The 12,488-nt window shown below is 42.8% G+C and overlaps 3 protein-coding genes across 4 annotated transcripts; all 3 read left to right on the top strand.

The window, feature by feature from the left end:
- The first annotated feature begins 301 nt into the window (after nt 1–301).
- LOC124695218 (poly(A) polymerase I-like) lies at nt 302–4,679 on the top strand. The gene is made up of 14 exons (XM_047228097.1): nt 302–397; nt 521–599; nt 704–814; nt 926–1,023; nt 1,117–1,203; nt 1,288–1,391; nt 1,499–1,571; nt 1,656–1,701; nt 1,775–1,884; nt 1,980–2,087; nt 2,190–2,249; nt 2,339–2,400; nt 3,238–3,553; nt 4,030–4,679. Exons 1-14 carry the CDS (start codon nt 302–304, stop codon nt 4,312–4,314), a joined length of 1,635 nt encoding a protein of 544 aa, XP_047084053.1. The 3' UTR covers nt 4,315–4,679.
- Nucleotides 4,680–5,088: 409 nt separating this feature from the next.
- LOC124701324 (sorcin-like) lies at nt 5,089–8,113 on the top strand. The gene is made up of 10 exons (XM_047233375.1): nt 5,089–5,190; nt 5,282–5,340; nt 5,429–5,469; nt 5,641–5,672; nt 5,939–5,967; nt 6,077–6,113; nt 6,272–6,328; nt 7,039–7,115; nt 7,623–7,696; nt 7,819–8,113. Exons 1-10 carry the CDS (start codon nt 5,107–5,109, stop codon nt 7,836–7,838), a joined length of 510 nt encoding a protein of 169 aa, XP_047089331.1. The 5' UTR covers nt 5,089–5,106; the 3' UTR covers nt 7,839–8,113.
- A 136-nt stretch (nt 8,114–8,249) lies between these two features.
- Nucleotides 8,250–11,189, top strand: LOC124701323 (thiol-disulfide oxidoreductase LTO1-like). Of its 2 annotated transcripts, none has more exons than XM_047233373.1 (7): nt 8,250–8,471; nt 8,538–8,772; nt 9,070–9,326; nt 9,419–9,543; nt 9,854–10,001; nt 10,157–10,294; nt 10,616–11,189. In XM_047233373.1, exons 1-7 carry the CDS (start codon nt 8,259–8,261, stop codon nt 10,691–10,693), a joined length of 1,194 nt encoding a protein of 397 aa, XP_047089329.1. In that variant the 5' UTR covers nt 8,250–8,258; the 3' UTR covers nt 10,694–11,189. The 2 variants fall into 2 exon arrangements, with proteins under 2 accessions (XP_047089329.1, XP_047089330.1); XM_047233374.1 differs by having other exon boundaries at nt 9,431–9,543.
- The last annotated feature ends 1,299 nt before the right edge of the window (nt 11,190–12,488 follow it).

Consider the following 12,488-nt stretch of genomic DNA (forward strand, 5'->3'; position numbering starts at 1 on the left):
AAGGAAAATATACATACAAAAAATGTTTACTATTGTAAAGACGATTAAAGAAAGCGATTTAAAAAATAAAAGAGTTTGCCTGTTGGCTTGGAGAAAGATGTGATTTGGGCTCAAAAGGGAATACAATGGTGGTCCCTTCTTGTGGCAGGTGCGGCCTGCTTCATCCTGGGCCGAGCCGCTCAGGAGTCAGGACCCATTTCAGCTAAACCTGCCCTACGCTACGCGGCGGCCGGCACCTCGCTCCCTCGCCGCCTGCGCACACCACGCCGCCGTGCGCCTGCTTCACTCGCGAGGCCATGTCATGACGGCGGCTCGACGGTGCACCGACCTCTCCTCGCTCTCCCCCCCGCCCGCCCTCCTCTCCCGCCTCAGCTCCGCGGCCTCCCGTCTTCTCCAGGTCAGTACCCCACCCCACCCCATCACACCCCCCAATCTCCTTGGCGCATTAGGCCGACCACCTCGCCGGCGGCGCACTTAAGCGCCGTGTCTCTCTCACACGTTGCGCCTCTGCTTCTGTCAGACGAGGCAGTACGGCTCGAGGAAGGAGGGAGATGGCGGCGGTATGCGGAACGCACGGTCAAGTTCCGGTTCAAGGCCAGGTAACGACTACTCGGTCACCGGAGCAGATGCTTCATGGTTTCCATCTATAAATCCATACATCTAACTATGGAGCTCGCCTTCGGACACTGTTATTGGCGCGCAGGGTTCATCGACCGTTCGTCGTGGAGGTGTTTCGACTCGAGAGCTGTAGGGATTCACCCGGGCGCTATACCTCTCAATTGCTGGTCCGTTCTACAAAAGCTGAAACGGAAAGGTGCAGATCACTCTCTTTGTCATGTTTGCTTCTTAACACTACATCGCGTTAGAAGTTATACTACAGAATGAATAATTGCGCGCAGTACTCAAGGACACGGTTGTTGTACAGGGTTTGAAGCTTATCTTGTCGGGGGATGTGTGAGAGATCTGCTACTGAACAGGCCACCAAAAGATTTCGACGTGATCACGACTGCAAGTCTCAAACAGGTTTCGGCCTATTCAGAGACCGCACGTGTTTCTTTTCACAAAAACTCCGATGCCCTTGTTCCACTGATTGGCTTATGATTCTTTTTTTTTCAGATAAAGAAACTCGTTTTCAAACGCTGTTTCATCATTGGCACACGCTTTCCAATATGCCAGGTTCATATGCGGGGCTCAACGTTCGAGGTTTGTTACTCACAGGAACAATGGCATTGTGAATACTGCTTCTTTGAGCATTGTTCTCTAACCATCGTTTGCTGGTCCTTGCAGGTTTCAAGCTTCAGCACAAACTGTTCAGAAGAGTCTGGTGGTGATGATCAAGGGGATATTCTTCGCTGGAAGAATTCGTTGAAAAGAGATTTTACAATAAATAGGTAATCTTCTGTAGGAAATCTGCTACTTCAAAGGTTCAACAAATGCTGTTTCTGTGAAATATCATGGGAGCTAAATTACTAACATTCTTGCGATGTTTACATGGCAGCCTATTCTTTAACCCATTCAATAACAGAGTTTATGATTATGTGAATGGAGTAATGGATCTAAGAAAAAACAAGGTAATTTGCTTGATTTTATCATTACCTAACTCCTTGTTTACCTTTTTCTTTTTCTTCTACCTAACTCCTTAAATCACCAATCAGGTCTGTACAGTGATTCCTGCCCACGTTTCTTTCAAGGAGGATTCTGGTAGGTGTTCAAGGAATTTGCTTGATTTCATCATTATCTATTCAAGAAAAAAATAGATTCAAATTTCTTCCAGCCAGGATTTTGCGTGGCTTGAGAGTTGCCGCTCGCCTTGGCTTTCAGTTCTCCAGCGAAACTTCTACTGCAATACGAGATCTTTCTCCTTCCATCATAAATATTGACAAGGTTTATTATTACTTTAGCTCCCTGAAAGCAAACGTGCAAGTATATATGAATTCTCATGTATTTTTTTGTTTATATTCATGACCGCATTTACTCAGTCAAGGTTGATGATGGAAATGAGATATATGCTATCTCATGGGGCGGCAGAGTCTTCCATTAGATTGCTTAGCAACTATGGACTTCTCGATATTTTGCTTCCTTTTCAAGTAAGTTGAGCAATGAGGTCCCGTTGTTACACAAGTATATTTCTGGCCGTAACCACTTCCATCTTTCAGCTTACTCATTCTTGAATGCTATTTGTATTTTAGGCAGCATATTTATCAGATCAGATGAAGGGTAGATCAAGTGACAGAGATCTGATGCTTATGGTGAGTAACTCTGAAACATGCCATGTCATGTGGAGAAATAGTGAAATAATTTAAAGCACACACTTAATCAGTTGATTTCACCTGTGCAGAAACTATTGGCTAATCTTGATAAGTTTTTTTCTGCTGACTGGCCATGCCATAGCTCTTTGTGGTAAGAATCTTTGAGTGCCAATTTGTGCATATCTTGAGTTGACTGTGCTTACCGTTGCGGGTTTAGTCAAGTTATACAACCTTTGTTTGTTCTTCCTAGTATTTATATTTATGCTCCTCAGGAAGTGTGGTACTAGATATACTACCAACCAGTCCAGCCGCAAGCATAGCTGATTAGGATAGTTTTGACCTGGGTGATGTAGGTCTATTGTGGTTCCTTTACAGTTCCTCAATCTAGTTATTAGTTTCTAGTAAAGCTAAAATAAACATTCTGCTGGCTCTGCTAGGGACTGTTCTATCAGATCGGGTGTTTACTTCTGTAGTCTGCTGTTGTTCCGATATTTGTTATCAGCTCAGGCCATATACCAATATCATCACTTTGATTTCCAGGTTTCACATAGTAGATAAGCCTGGTTTTGTTCTATTATCATATTTATTTTACATTTCTCTGAAAAATGCTTGTGTACTCCACTCTCCAGATTGTCATAGAGTGCTTACAAAGGCTTGTAGAAATTCGTGCATAGTTTCCTGTCTGGATGGGTGAGGAGGGGACAGAGTGTACCATCTTAGATTTACTTATGCCAGCCTAAAACGTGCGCATACGTCATGTAGTTTTAACACATCTGTATACTAGTCCGTACCACTGTCAATCTGCATTTTAAGTATCCTCTTTTCTGCCTATACTAACGCTTGATGTTATGAGTAGGCAAACTGTGTTTTCCATTCCTTATTCGGTAGCCAAGTAGCATAACCATCTGATCAAAATTTCAGTGCTCGGTATGGACACACCCTGTCAGCCATGTACAGTATATTTTATTGGTTTGATATTATTCCACAGGTTAGGGCTGTTGGCATTTCACACTGCATTGGTTAATGCTCCACAAGGCGCCCAGGTAATCAAGGCTTTTGCTGCACTGATGCATTTCGGAACATGGGACAGCGCTGTAGAGTTCTTGAAACAAGATGTTGGAGCACCAGCTATATTTGTTCCAGAAGCTCTGGGGCCTTCTCAGGCAAAACTGGATGATAATCTTATGAAACAAATATCACAGCTGGCATCACTAGTCAATTCTTCGGTTGATACATTTACATGTTTAGATAGTCTCAAGCAATCATTGGCCAGACATCCGAAAGTTTCACAATTTTCAGGAGTTGTAAGTATCACTATAGCATATTTTAACTCCCAACAGTGCATCTTTACGTTAGCAGTTTTTATATTTCCAGTGAATTTTATGATTTATTCTCGGTGCAACTTATGTTGTTTTCCTTTTTCCCGGTTAAATCAGCAGCCTGTTTTGTGAAGCACTTTTTATTGCATGTCTAATCATTAAATTGTTGTTCACATTGTTTCTATGCTCTCAAATATTGGTATGTTTTATATTCCCTTCCACACTTTTCCATTTTATTGGGGAACCAGAAAAAAGGAAACAGTGAGTGGAGCTCTTATTGATGTCACTTAAAGTTTTGACACCTAAACATTTACTAACATACAATATTAACTCATGATTGATGCCAATGTTAACAAAAGAAGGTGTTTTGATGTAGCAGCAATGCTCCCTATATTGCTTATGTTATATTGCTATTGCCCACTTAATCATCATACTAAGACTTGTCGGGGATTTATTTCCAGGTTTTCGTATCGGCCAGGGAGAGGAGCAGAGTGCTGGGGATATTTAAGGGCCTTGATTCTGACTTAACTTCATATGTCGAGACCAGAGGTATGCATGGGATTGACTACAGGTTGATGGAATATGGGGATGCTCGCGAGGTCCGGTTTGTTCTCGGGAAAGTGATCTTGGACACTATGCGTGAAGAATCACCGCCTGCATCCACCGATGACGCTGCTGCTGCTTCTGCAAAGCCAGTGGCGGATCATACTGATGGAGTTCATCATCCACTGTCCTCGTTATTTTAGTGGAGAATCATAGTGAAGCAGCTACCAAGACTCAACATCACATCTGTTTTCCATGAATGCTGCTGAGCGCATCGAAGTTCTCAGATTTTGCTGGTGTGAAGGATGGGCAATACGAACTTGGTGCTGTATTTTTTTTTTTTGTCGTAGCTGAGCTTGATGCCCTCCTAGTTGTAGAAGATTGAGCATAGGCTGTAGAGATGAAAGATGTTAGGTTATCTTGTGTACTTTTTGTCTGGTTTACTAGTAGGCATGTAAGTGTGCAAGAGTTAGAGTGCACTGTGAGCATGTGTGGCTGTGTTCTAAAAGATTCAATAAGAAAGTGAGTTCAGATTAGGCAAAATGGAAATTCCGTTATCATTTGATTCGATCCACCCGAAACAACGACATACGATTTATTGTGAACAATTACATAAGTATTAAACTGGTTATAAGACCAGGAGGGTGGACAGTGGTAAATGAAAGTGAATTACTATTAACAACTCGGAAAAAGGATGAGGGACTCTGTAAATTTGGGCAAGTTTGAATGAATTTAGTGTTACAGTTGAGAGTAATTCTGAGTATTGCATTTTGAAACAAGTTTCTTCTGTGAAATGTACGTGGTAACACACAAGCAATACGTGTTAGCACACTCCACGAAGAAAGGCGTAAACTAGTTTCTCCGTATACTAGTCTTGAAGGCAGTAAAATACACGGTTCTCTGTGCGAAGACTCTTGTTCATTTCCTCTTTGCGCCAACGCTCTGGTAGCCTCCGTCGCCAGCGCTCCCCTAGTCAGCGTCGCCGGCGGCCAAGGATGGAGAACGCGGTGGTGCTCCGGGAGTGGTTCGACCGCGTCGACGCCGCCCGCACCGGCAACATCACGCCTCCTCAGCTCCAGGTTTTCGTACCTCCTCCTCCTCCCCGTGCTCGGAAATGCCCACGACGAGAATTTGCCCGCTAACGCGCGAATCCGGCTGTCCTCCCACCAGAGCGCTCTGGCCGTGGGAAACCTCGACTTCCCCCTCTCCATCGTGCAGCAGATGATCAGGTCCTCCACTCGCCGTGCCGGCTTTCGTTGTCTTAGCTCAATTTGGGATTGGAATTGGGGCTGATGCGTGTGTATTTGTATTTTGTAGGATGTACGACTTCGATGGGAACGGCACCATGAGCTTCGAAGGTTAGCCCCTGATTCTGCAGCTCAAACTGAACCCTTGTATCAACTACCCACGATGTCCATGCGAGCTTCTGTTAAGCAAAATTGACCATTTATGCCGCATTGTGAATTTGTGATCACTTGAGAGATGATCTAATAATAACCTCGCTTGCTCTACTCATTGTCCTTTTGCAGAGTTTTTGGCTCTTAACAAGTTCCTCCAGAAGGTATGTGGGCTCTCTGTTTGCGGCATTCGGGATTAATAGTACCAACTGAAATCGTTAGCATGCGGTGTGTATCAAGTAATTTCCTGTGATGATGATATTTGAACTTCGGTAGAGTGAAATATGAAGTAAATGGCCTGCTATTCTGCACCAAAGTAACAGTACATGGCACATTACATCTGGGAGGAGTGAATTTCATTGTAATGCATTCCTAATTGCACATTTCCTATTTGTCTTAATTTTTTTTGTATGCTCTTTTTAATATGCAGGTGCAGACTGTCTTCTCCACCCTAGAAAGGTATTACAAAATTGTTCAAGTGACACCCTGATCTTTGATACAGTTTGTATTTTTCTTGAGTAAAGGTGCTCACTGGATCTGCCTAAATTTCTTATTTCCTCAATTTCAGGGGTCGTGGATTTCTCAGTCTTGAGGAGGTGTATGAGGTGCTATTTTAATTTCAATTGTTTTGAGATGTACTGTCACTGTGTCTATTCAGCTGTTTTAGGTCCTTGTGGTGACTAGGCCACCTACCTGATCAAATCCTTCCCCTTATATGAGCAATCTTACATTTTTTTTTTTTACTTTCCTGTGCTCTATACAGGCGTTAATCAAACTCGGGGTTTCTTTGGATTCACCTGCCTTCTACACAGTTTGTGAGGTACTTACCATTCATTGCTAGTGCAAAGTTGATCATAGGATTATTCTTGCCTAGCTCTAGAGTGTACATAACTACATAAGCTCTGTGAAATGTTATCATGAGCTTGTGAGAAACTATTGCACTGGTATATTTGAAGCAGAAACACGAAGGGTAAGCCTGTCCAAATTACAAACTTGATACAAAGAAGTTATTTATTGTAAGCTGCCTTTGCTTGTAATCTGGAGCATCTCGGTGTCAAACTGGTGTTAGCCTGTTAAATTTTCATTAGGAGTTTTTGTTACGCTCAGTTTTCTATGTGAACTTGGAACTAGTGTTAGCCTCTTAAATTTTCATGTTGAGTTTTTATTTCCATGTTGATTATTTTTTACTGTCGGTTTTCTATGTGAGCTTGAAATAGGTGATACAGTTGAGAAAGTTTTAGGTGGCAGCTGAAGTAAAGACTCTAAAGAGTGAATATAAAATGAAGATTTTGTAGTATGAATTTCAGAACTTGATATCTAAACTGTTGCCTCCCAAAGACTGCTAGTTTAGCACATCTGAAGACCATAATCATTTCCTACCTACAAAAGCCTAGAGCCTTTGGCTAGTAGTAATGCAGTGCCTGTAGTTGCATCAATGCTTCTTATTCTAGAACTTTTATTCTTTAACTGTCTTGGTACATCAAACACATCATTTATACTGTGTCATACTTGATGCTTGGCCCTTCTCAGAGCTTCGACAAGAGCAAGAAGGGGAGGGTTCGTTTGGATGAGTTCATATCAATCTGCATCTTTGTACAGTCAGCTCGGTATGTACATCATGGTACCACCAACGTAACATTCAAGTTATGATAACCAGCTGTTAACTTCTACTTTCAACCTAGCTGCAGGCCTGGTTGTGGTCTGTGGTTACTGTATAGTGACCATAGGCAGGCACTCTCACTGTTTTTCCTTTGCAGTAATTACCTTGTTTTACTTTATGTCTGAAACCTAATTGTTACTGCCTAGTTCATTGTTCTCTTTGAACAATTATTATATCGATTTTCTGTGAAAAAGGACATTCCAGCAGGGCACTAGTAGGAATTGATTATGCAAGTTAGGTTTTTAGTTTGTACCTACACTTTCATGAAAATCCAATATACTGTAGGTTTTACTTGCTTCTTGTTGGACTGTAGGATCTACATCAACTGTTATGATTCAATTTCTCTTTAAATAAGAGGAGTATTTTGCGACAATTTGTTCTGTGCATGATTTGCATTTCTCAGAGTACCAAGTCCCATGTACTAAATTTTAATATACTTGTGTTGTTTTTGCAGTAACTTGTTCAGTTCATTCGATACAACCAAGCAAGGGAAAGTGACTTTGGATTTCAACCAGTTCGTTTACTGCAGTGAGTTTCTGTCCCCTGTGTCAATGTCTGCTGCCTATTCTCAAAGAGAGATAACATCATAAAATGATACTACTGTTCTAAGTTGGTTCCACCCTTCTTCACTAAATCGTGTCATTCTACAGCGGCGAACTGCAGGATATAGCCGTATTAGTTGAAAATTGTACATGGAAGACCAGAAAAAAAAATGTCGCCAGCCACTGGGCCAGATGCTAGTTCAACTCATCGTTTGCCAGAGAAGGTTTGGTGGCACATACGCTTGGCAGTCCAAATTACAAGTCCTCATTTGGTTACATTCTTCATGTTCCTCTGGAATTTAATACCATTCAGGGCTGTATATACACAGAAAATGAGACATGCTTATGCATGATTGTATGATTTGTATGTAGTAACACAGGAATAATCCCATTGCTTGGACTACTCCCCCAGTTGGTTATTCTCTGGAAAGTTTTCTTGTTTCTGCATTATTATTTCTGTTATCCATGGCAAGCTAATTTTGGAGGATATCTCTAGAATGGTTGATGGTTCGAGAAAAACAAAACAGTATGGGTCTGGACTTTTTTTTATGAGTATGGATCAGCTGCAAGATCCAGTAAGCTCAGTTGCCAACTGTGGCCCACAGAACAGTCGTGTGCAGAGCGCTGAGAGGTCAGGCGAGCTCTCACCACTCACCTCCGTCTCCGCCATGGCGACCATCTCGGCAGCCCTCTCCATCTCCTTCCTCCCGCCCCCGGCCCGCCGCGCCGCCTCCACCGCCTTCTCCCCGCGCGTCATCAAGGTAAGACCCATCACTTGCAATTCCAAGTGCCGTCGCCACAACCCTCTGATTCCGTGGTTCTCGCAGAGAGCTGCGCGGTTCAGGTGCTGCGCGGAGCCGCCTTCCCCGGAGCAGGAGACCCCTCCGCCTTCGTCCCTGTGGGGCGTCTCCACGAGCGCCTGGACCGCGGGCGTCGCGGGACTGGGGTTGCTGGAGACCGGCTACCTCAGCTACCTCAAGCTCACGGGCTCCGAGGCCTTCTGCCCCGTCGGCGGCGGAGGCTGCGGCGACGTGCTCGACAGCGACTACTCGGTCGTCTTTGGTAATCTCATCCTCCTCGACCTCGGCCTATCGTCCACTGCTCATGGGATCAAGGGATAGTTCTGAAAGTCGTACTGCTTCCATTGTGCTTGCAGTATCAGTATGTAGCATAGTGAGAGCTTAGCTAGGTTTGAGATTTAATGCGTATTTTATTCCAAATGTTGCCCATGATCCCCCCTTCTATAGCCCAAGTGATTTGGCTGAACTTGTATTTTTGTGTCCTGCTGATTACTTTCACATAACGATAATACAGTGCTACGGCTCACGGTTAACAATTGGCCTCTCTTGAATTTGGCAGGGATCCCTCTTCCATTAGTTGGTATGTTGGCATATGGTTTGGTTGCTGCGCTTTCTCTGCAAGAAAACAGCGAGGAGTTACTCCCTGGACTCGATGACTTGGATATCCGCTTAACCTTGCTTCTGCTCGCTACTTCGTTGGCGACCGCAAGTGCTTATTTCCTTTTCATTCTCAACACCAAATTTGTTGGGACCTCTTGTGTGTACTGCCTATCGTCAGCATTTATCTCCTTCACGTTATTTTTCATCAGAATAAAGGTGTGTGCTTTCTTAAACACATCAACCTGGTCCTGTTCTTCATTTACACCTTTTGGTGATCAAGTAACCCATCCAACTAACCTTTCTCAAAGGTGTTCTTGCAGGACATTGGCTTGGCACGTATCCAGAAGTTTGTTGGTCTTCAGTTAGCTGTAGCTGTGATTGTTGCTCTTTCTTTAACGAACTCCTATAGTTCAGCTACTACTCAATTGAAGGGGTGAGGTTTCCTCTAAAATTGGTTATCGGTGAAAATACAGATTATAAGCCGTCTTCTTTGTCGTTTACTCCAAGTTATATAGTCGTGCTTTTGTAAGACGTTGCATTTTTCTTTCTATTATGGTTTTATATGTTTCATTTTGCATAGTGATGACAACAATTCTACGTTATCTTTTTAGTTGGTGACCAGCCATTTTGACATTAATCACACGTTTTGTGCTAAGTAATCGATGTGAATTTGTAGCCTACGTACTCCACTTCCTTTAAAATCGTCACAAGTGACTTATAGATTTTTTTTTCATTTTATGCAGCACAGATGATTTTGTATTAGAACCATACCAAATAGAGGTAACAGCAGAATCAACCCCTTTTGCGATCTCACTGGCAAAACATCTACACTCCATAGGTGCAAAGATGTATGGAGCGTTCTGGTGTTCTCATTGCAATGACCAAAAACAGGTACGAGCTGTTTCCTCTTTCTTGAATTTATAGCTTCATAGTTAATACAACAGGATCTCAGATCTCATTGTTGCTGCGCTGAGCAAGATCTAAAATAAAAAGTAGAACAAAATCAGTCAAAGCCTACTGTTAATGCTTACCATATGGTCATGCAGATGTTTGGTCGTGAAGCTATGGAAGTTCTGGATTATGTGGAATGCTTCCCTAACGGAGCCGGTAAGGGAAAGAAAATGGCCAATGAATGTGCAGCCACTGGTCTAGAAGGTTTTCCAACATGGATCATCAACGGCAAAGTACTCCCCATAACTTTGATGTTTCCATTATAGTTTAAGTCCATGATATCATCCATTAGTTGAGGCCTGATTTAATTTATCGGTTCACATCTGCGCTGTCAGTATTAAGCACACTGAATCTGTAGTTTCTCCTCAGATGACATCTTCTGCTCTTACTTTGCTGTTGCATGCATCTAGTTTCAGTTTCGACCTATGATGTTATCCGTTGTTATATTATGTCATGGCTTTTCCATGCCTCCGTCAGCATTTTGTCCTTAGATGCACTATGTGATTAATTCTTCCCATGTGTTCACGTATTGACTGTGTACCTCCCTCATTCAGCTCCTGAGCGGTGACAAGGAACTCTCAGTTCTCGCAGAAGAATCAGGTTTTGTCTCCGAGGTCCCTGAACAATCTTAAGGCCATGAACCACGAGCAGAAGCATCCCCACCGAATCGAAACGCGGAACCATCGTTGAGACCTCTCTGGAGGCAAGAGTCTGAAGCTGGTGGTAGTTCACAGCAATGCCACAACATATTCATCAAGCTCGAGACTAGGATGTCTCTTCCAGTGTGCATAGATTTACTAAATTCAACCACTAATCATTGTAATATGTAAAAGCTCTACTTGTTCACTCATGCGCAGAACAAGAAAATAGAAGAACCTCGGAGGAACAAGTACAACCTTTTTGTAGAGTCTGTAGTTTGTGCTGTAAAACGTTGGTAGGTGGCTGGGAAACCACACATATTTTCGTCCTCCTAATATACTCTGCACTTGGACATCTGCACTACTACAGAAGTGCATTGTGTAAAACATGTCAGTCACCCTTTGACACGCTCCCGAGTTTCCTTATGGACTTGGCTGAATGGGAGATCAGTTTGAACTTGATGTTCAGATATAAACATGTCTTGACTCTTGAGTAGAGCCGATAGTATCTTCTGCTCTTACTTTGCTTCCTCACTGAGACAAGGATAGCAAAATGACTTTCAGCATTATTACTTCAAACAGTAGGAGACAATCTTGATTTTCTCAACAAAATCGCTGTAAATGTCCCATTGTGCATAATCTTTTTTGTTTGTTTGAAGCTTAACCATGTATATTCTTAGCATGGGGTGCCAGCGTGGAAACCTGGTAGTTCCTATATCTTCATACAACCGCTACATTTGTTCATGTGGGCAAGATTATTGCATCAAGCATCTGAAAGTAAAAAAAGATCACTCACATATGGACTTTGACACTAGTACAGTAGTAGTGCAGATATTTCATCAATGAAGGAAAATATCAAAATAGTAAACAAGTAACATATGCAAGGAGGAGTCCAAATAGCCTCGTTGATTCACTGCTTCTAAAAATTGGAGAAAACCACAGGGTTGTGCTAACATCTTTAGCGTTGTGAGACCAATGCTTGGAATAACTATTCGTGACGGCATCTGTTTGGATGACGGCCTTGACACCACACTTTTAGCAGAAACCTTTTATTTATCTTTGCTTGAAGGCTAAGCTAGTTTATTTTCTGCAGTAAAGACAGATACAGCTGCTGGTCTCCTTTGCTCCCCAACAACTGTGTTCTTTGACACGAGCCCCTATCACTATCCCCTGCATCCAGCACTCCAGGATACACAGAGCGCCGAAACAGAATGGCATCTTCATAGTCCCGTAATTGCAACTCTTCTGCACGAAAATACCATATGCATATGCAGCTGTTAAGTTATGTTGACAATTTTTCGTGAAATTGAAAACAATATACATGGTGCCCAAAGTATGTTCTAGAAGCTTAAAAGAAAGGAAACTGCTGTATGCTAATTTTATTGTAGACCAGTTTGCAATAAATTATCCTAAACAGGATGAGAGGGAGAGAAAGACGGACCTGCAACAACAGTAGGACGTTCGTGCAACACAAGCAATAGGAGGAAACACAGAACGGCATGCCTGGCATCCATGGTATATAACAGTTTCTTGCCAAGCTTCAAGGAGAATCAAATTGTATACGAAAGAAGAAAGACGATGGTGTAATCTATGTGAAGTCTCTGCATGTTCTTCATAAATGTTCCTATTCGAGAATCAATGACCATATCTTTCAGATACACTGGAAGCATATCGTTAAGACCATGCAATCAATGACGCTAGCTTGTCGGTAGCGTCAGATGGTCGTACTAGCTGGTGCATGCTTGCTGGTTCGTGGTTGCCAGCTCAGCCGGGGTGGCCACTTCACCAT

The sequence above is a fragment of the Lolium rigidum genome, chromosome 3 (assembly GCF_022539505.1).
Source record: "Lolium rigidum isolate FL_2022 chromosome 3, APGP_CSIRO_Lrig_0.1, whole genome shotgun sequence".
NCBI lineage: Eukaryota > Viridiplantae > Streptophyta > Magnoliopsida > Poales > Poaceae > Lolium > Lolium rigidum.

Bases quoted from the DNA above. Each gene is read 5' to 3' on its own strand.
- LOC124695218 (XM_047228097.1), top strand. From the start codon at position 302: ATGACGGCGGCTCGACGGTGCACCGACCTCTCCTCGCTCTCCCCCCCG. The intron at 1,024-1,116 runs GTTTCGGCCTAT...TTTTTTTTTCAG, and splicing joins CGACTGCAAGTCTCAAACAG to ATAAAGAAACTCGTTTTCAA. The intron at 2,250-2,338 runs GTGAGTAACTCT...TCACCTGTGCAG, and splicing joins ACAGAGATCTGATGCTTATG to AAACTATTGGCTAATCTTGA.
- LOC124701323 (XM_047233373.1), top strand. From the start codon at position 8,259: ATGAGTATGGATCAGCTGCAAGATCCAGTAAGCTCAGTTGCCAACTGT. The intron at 8,472-8,537 runs GTAAGACCCATC...TGGTTCTCGCAG, and splicing joins TCTCCCCGCGCGTCATCAAG to AGAGCTGCGCGGTTCAGGTG. The intron at 10,295-10,615 runs GTACTCCCCATA...TCCCTCATTCAG, and splicing joins CATGGATCATCAACGGCAAA to CTCCTGAGCGGTGACAAGGA.
- LOC124701324 (XM_047233375.1), top strand. From the start codon at position 5,107: ATGGAGAACGCGGTGGTGCTCCGGGAGTGGTTCGACCGCGTCGACGCC. The intron at 5,341-5,428 runs GTCCTCCACTCG...TGTATTTTGTAG, and splicing joins ATCGTGCAGCAGATGATCAG to GATGTACGACTTCGATGGGA. The intron at 7,697-7,818 runs GTGAGTTTCTGT...GTCATTCTACAG, and splicing joins CAACCAGTTCGTTTACTGCA to CGGCGAACTGCAGGATATAG.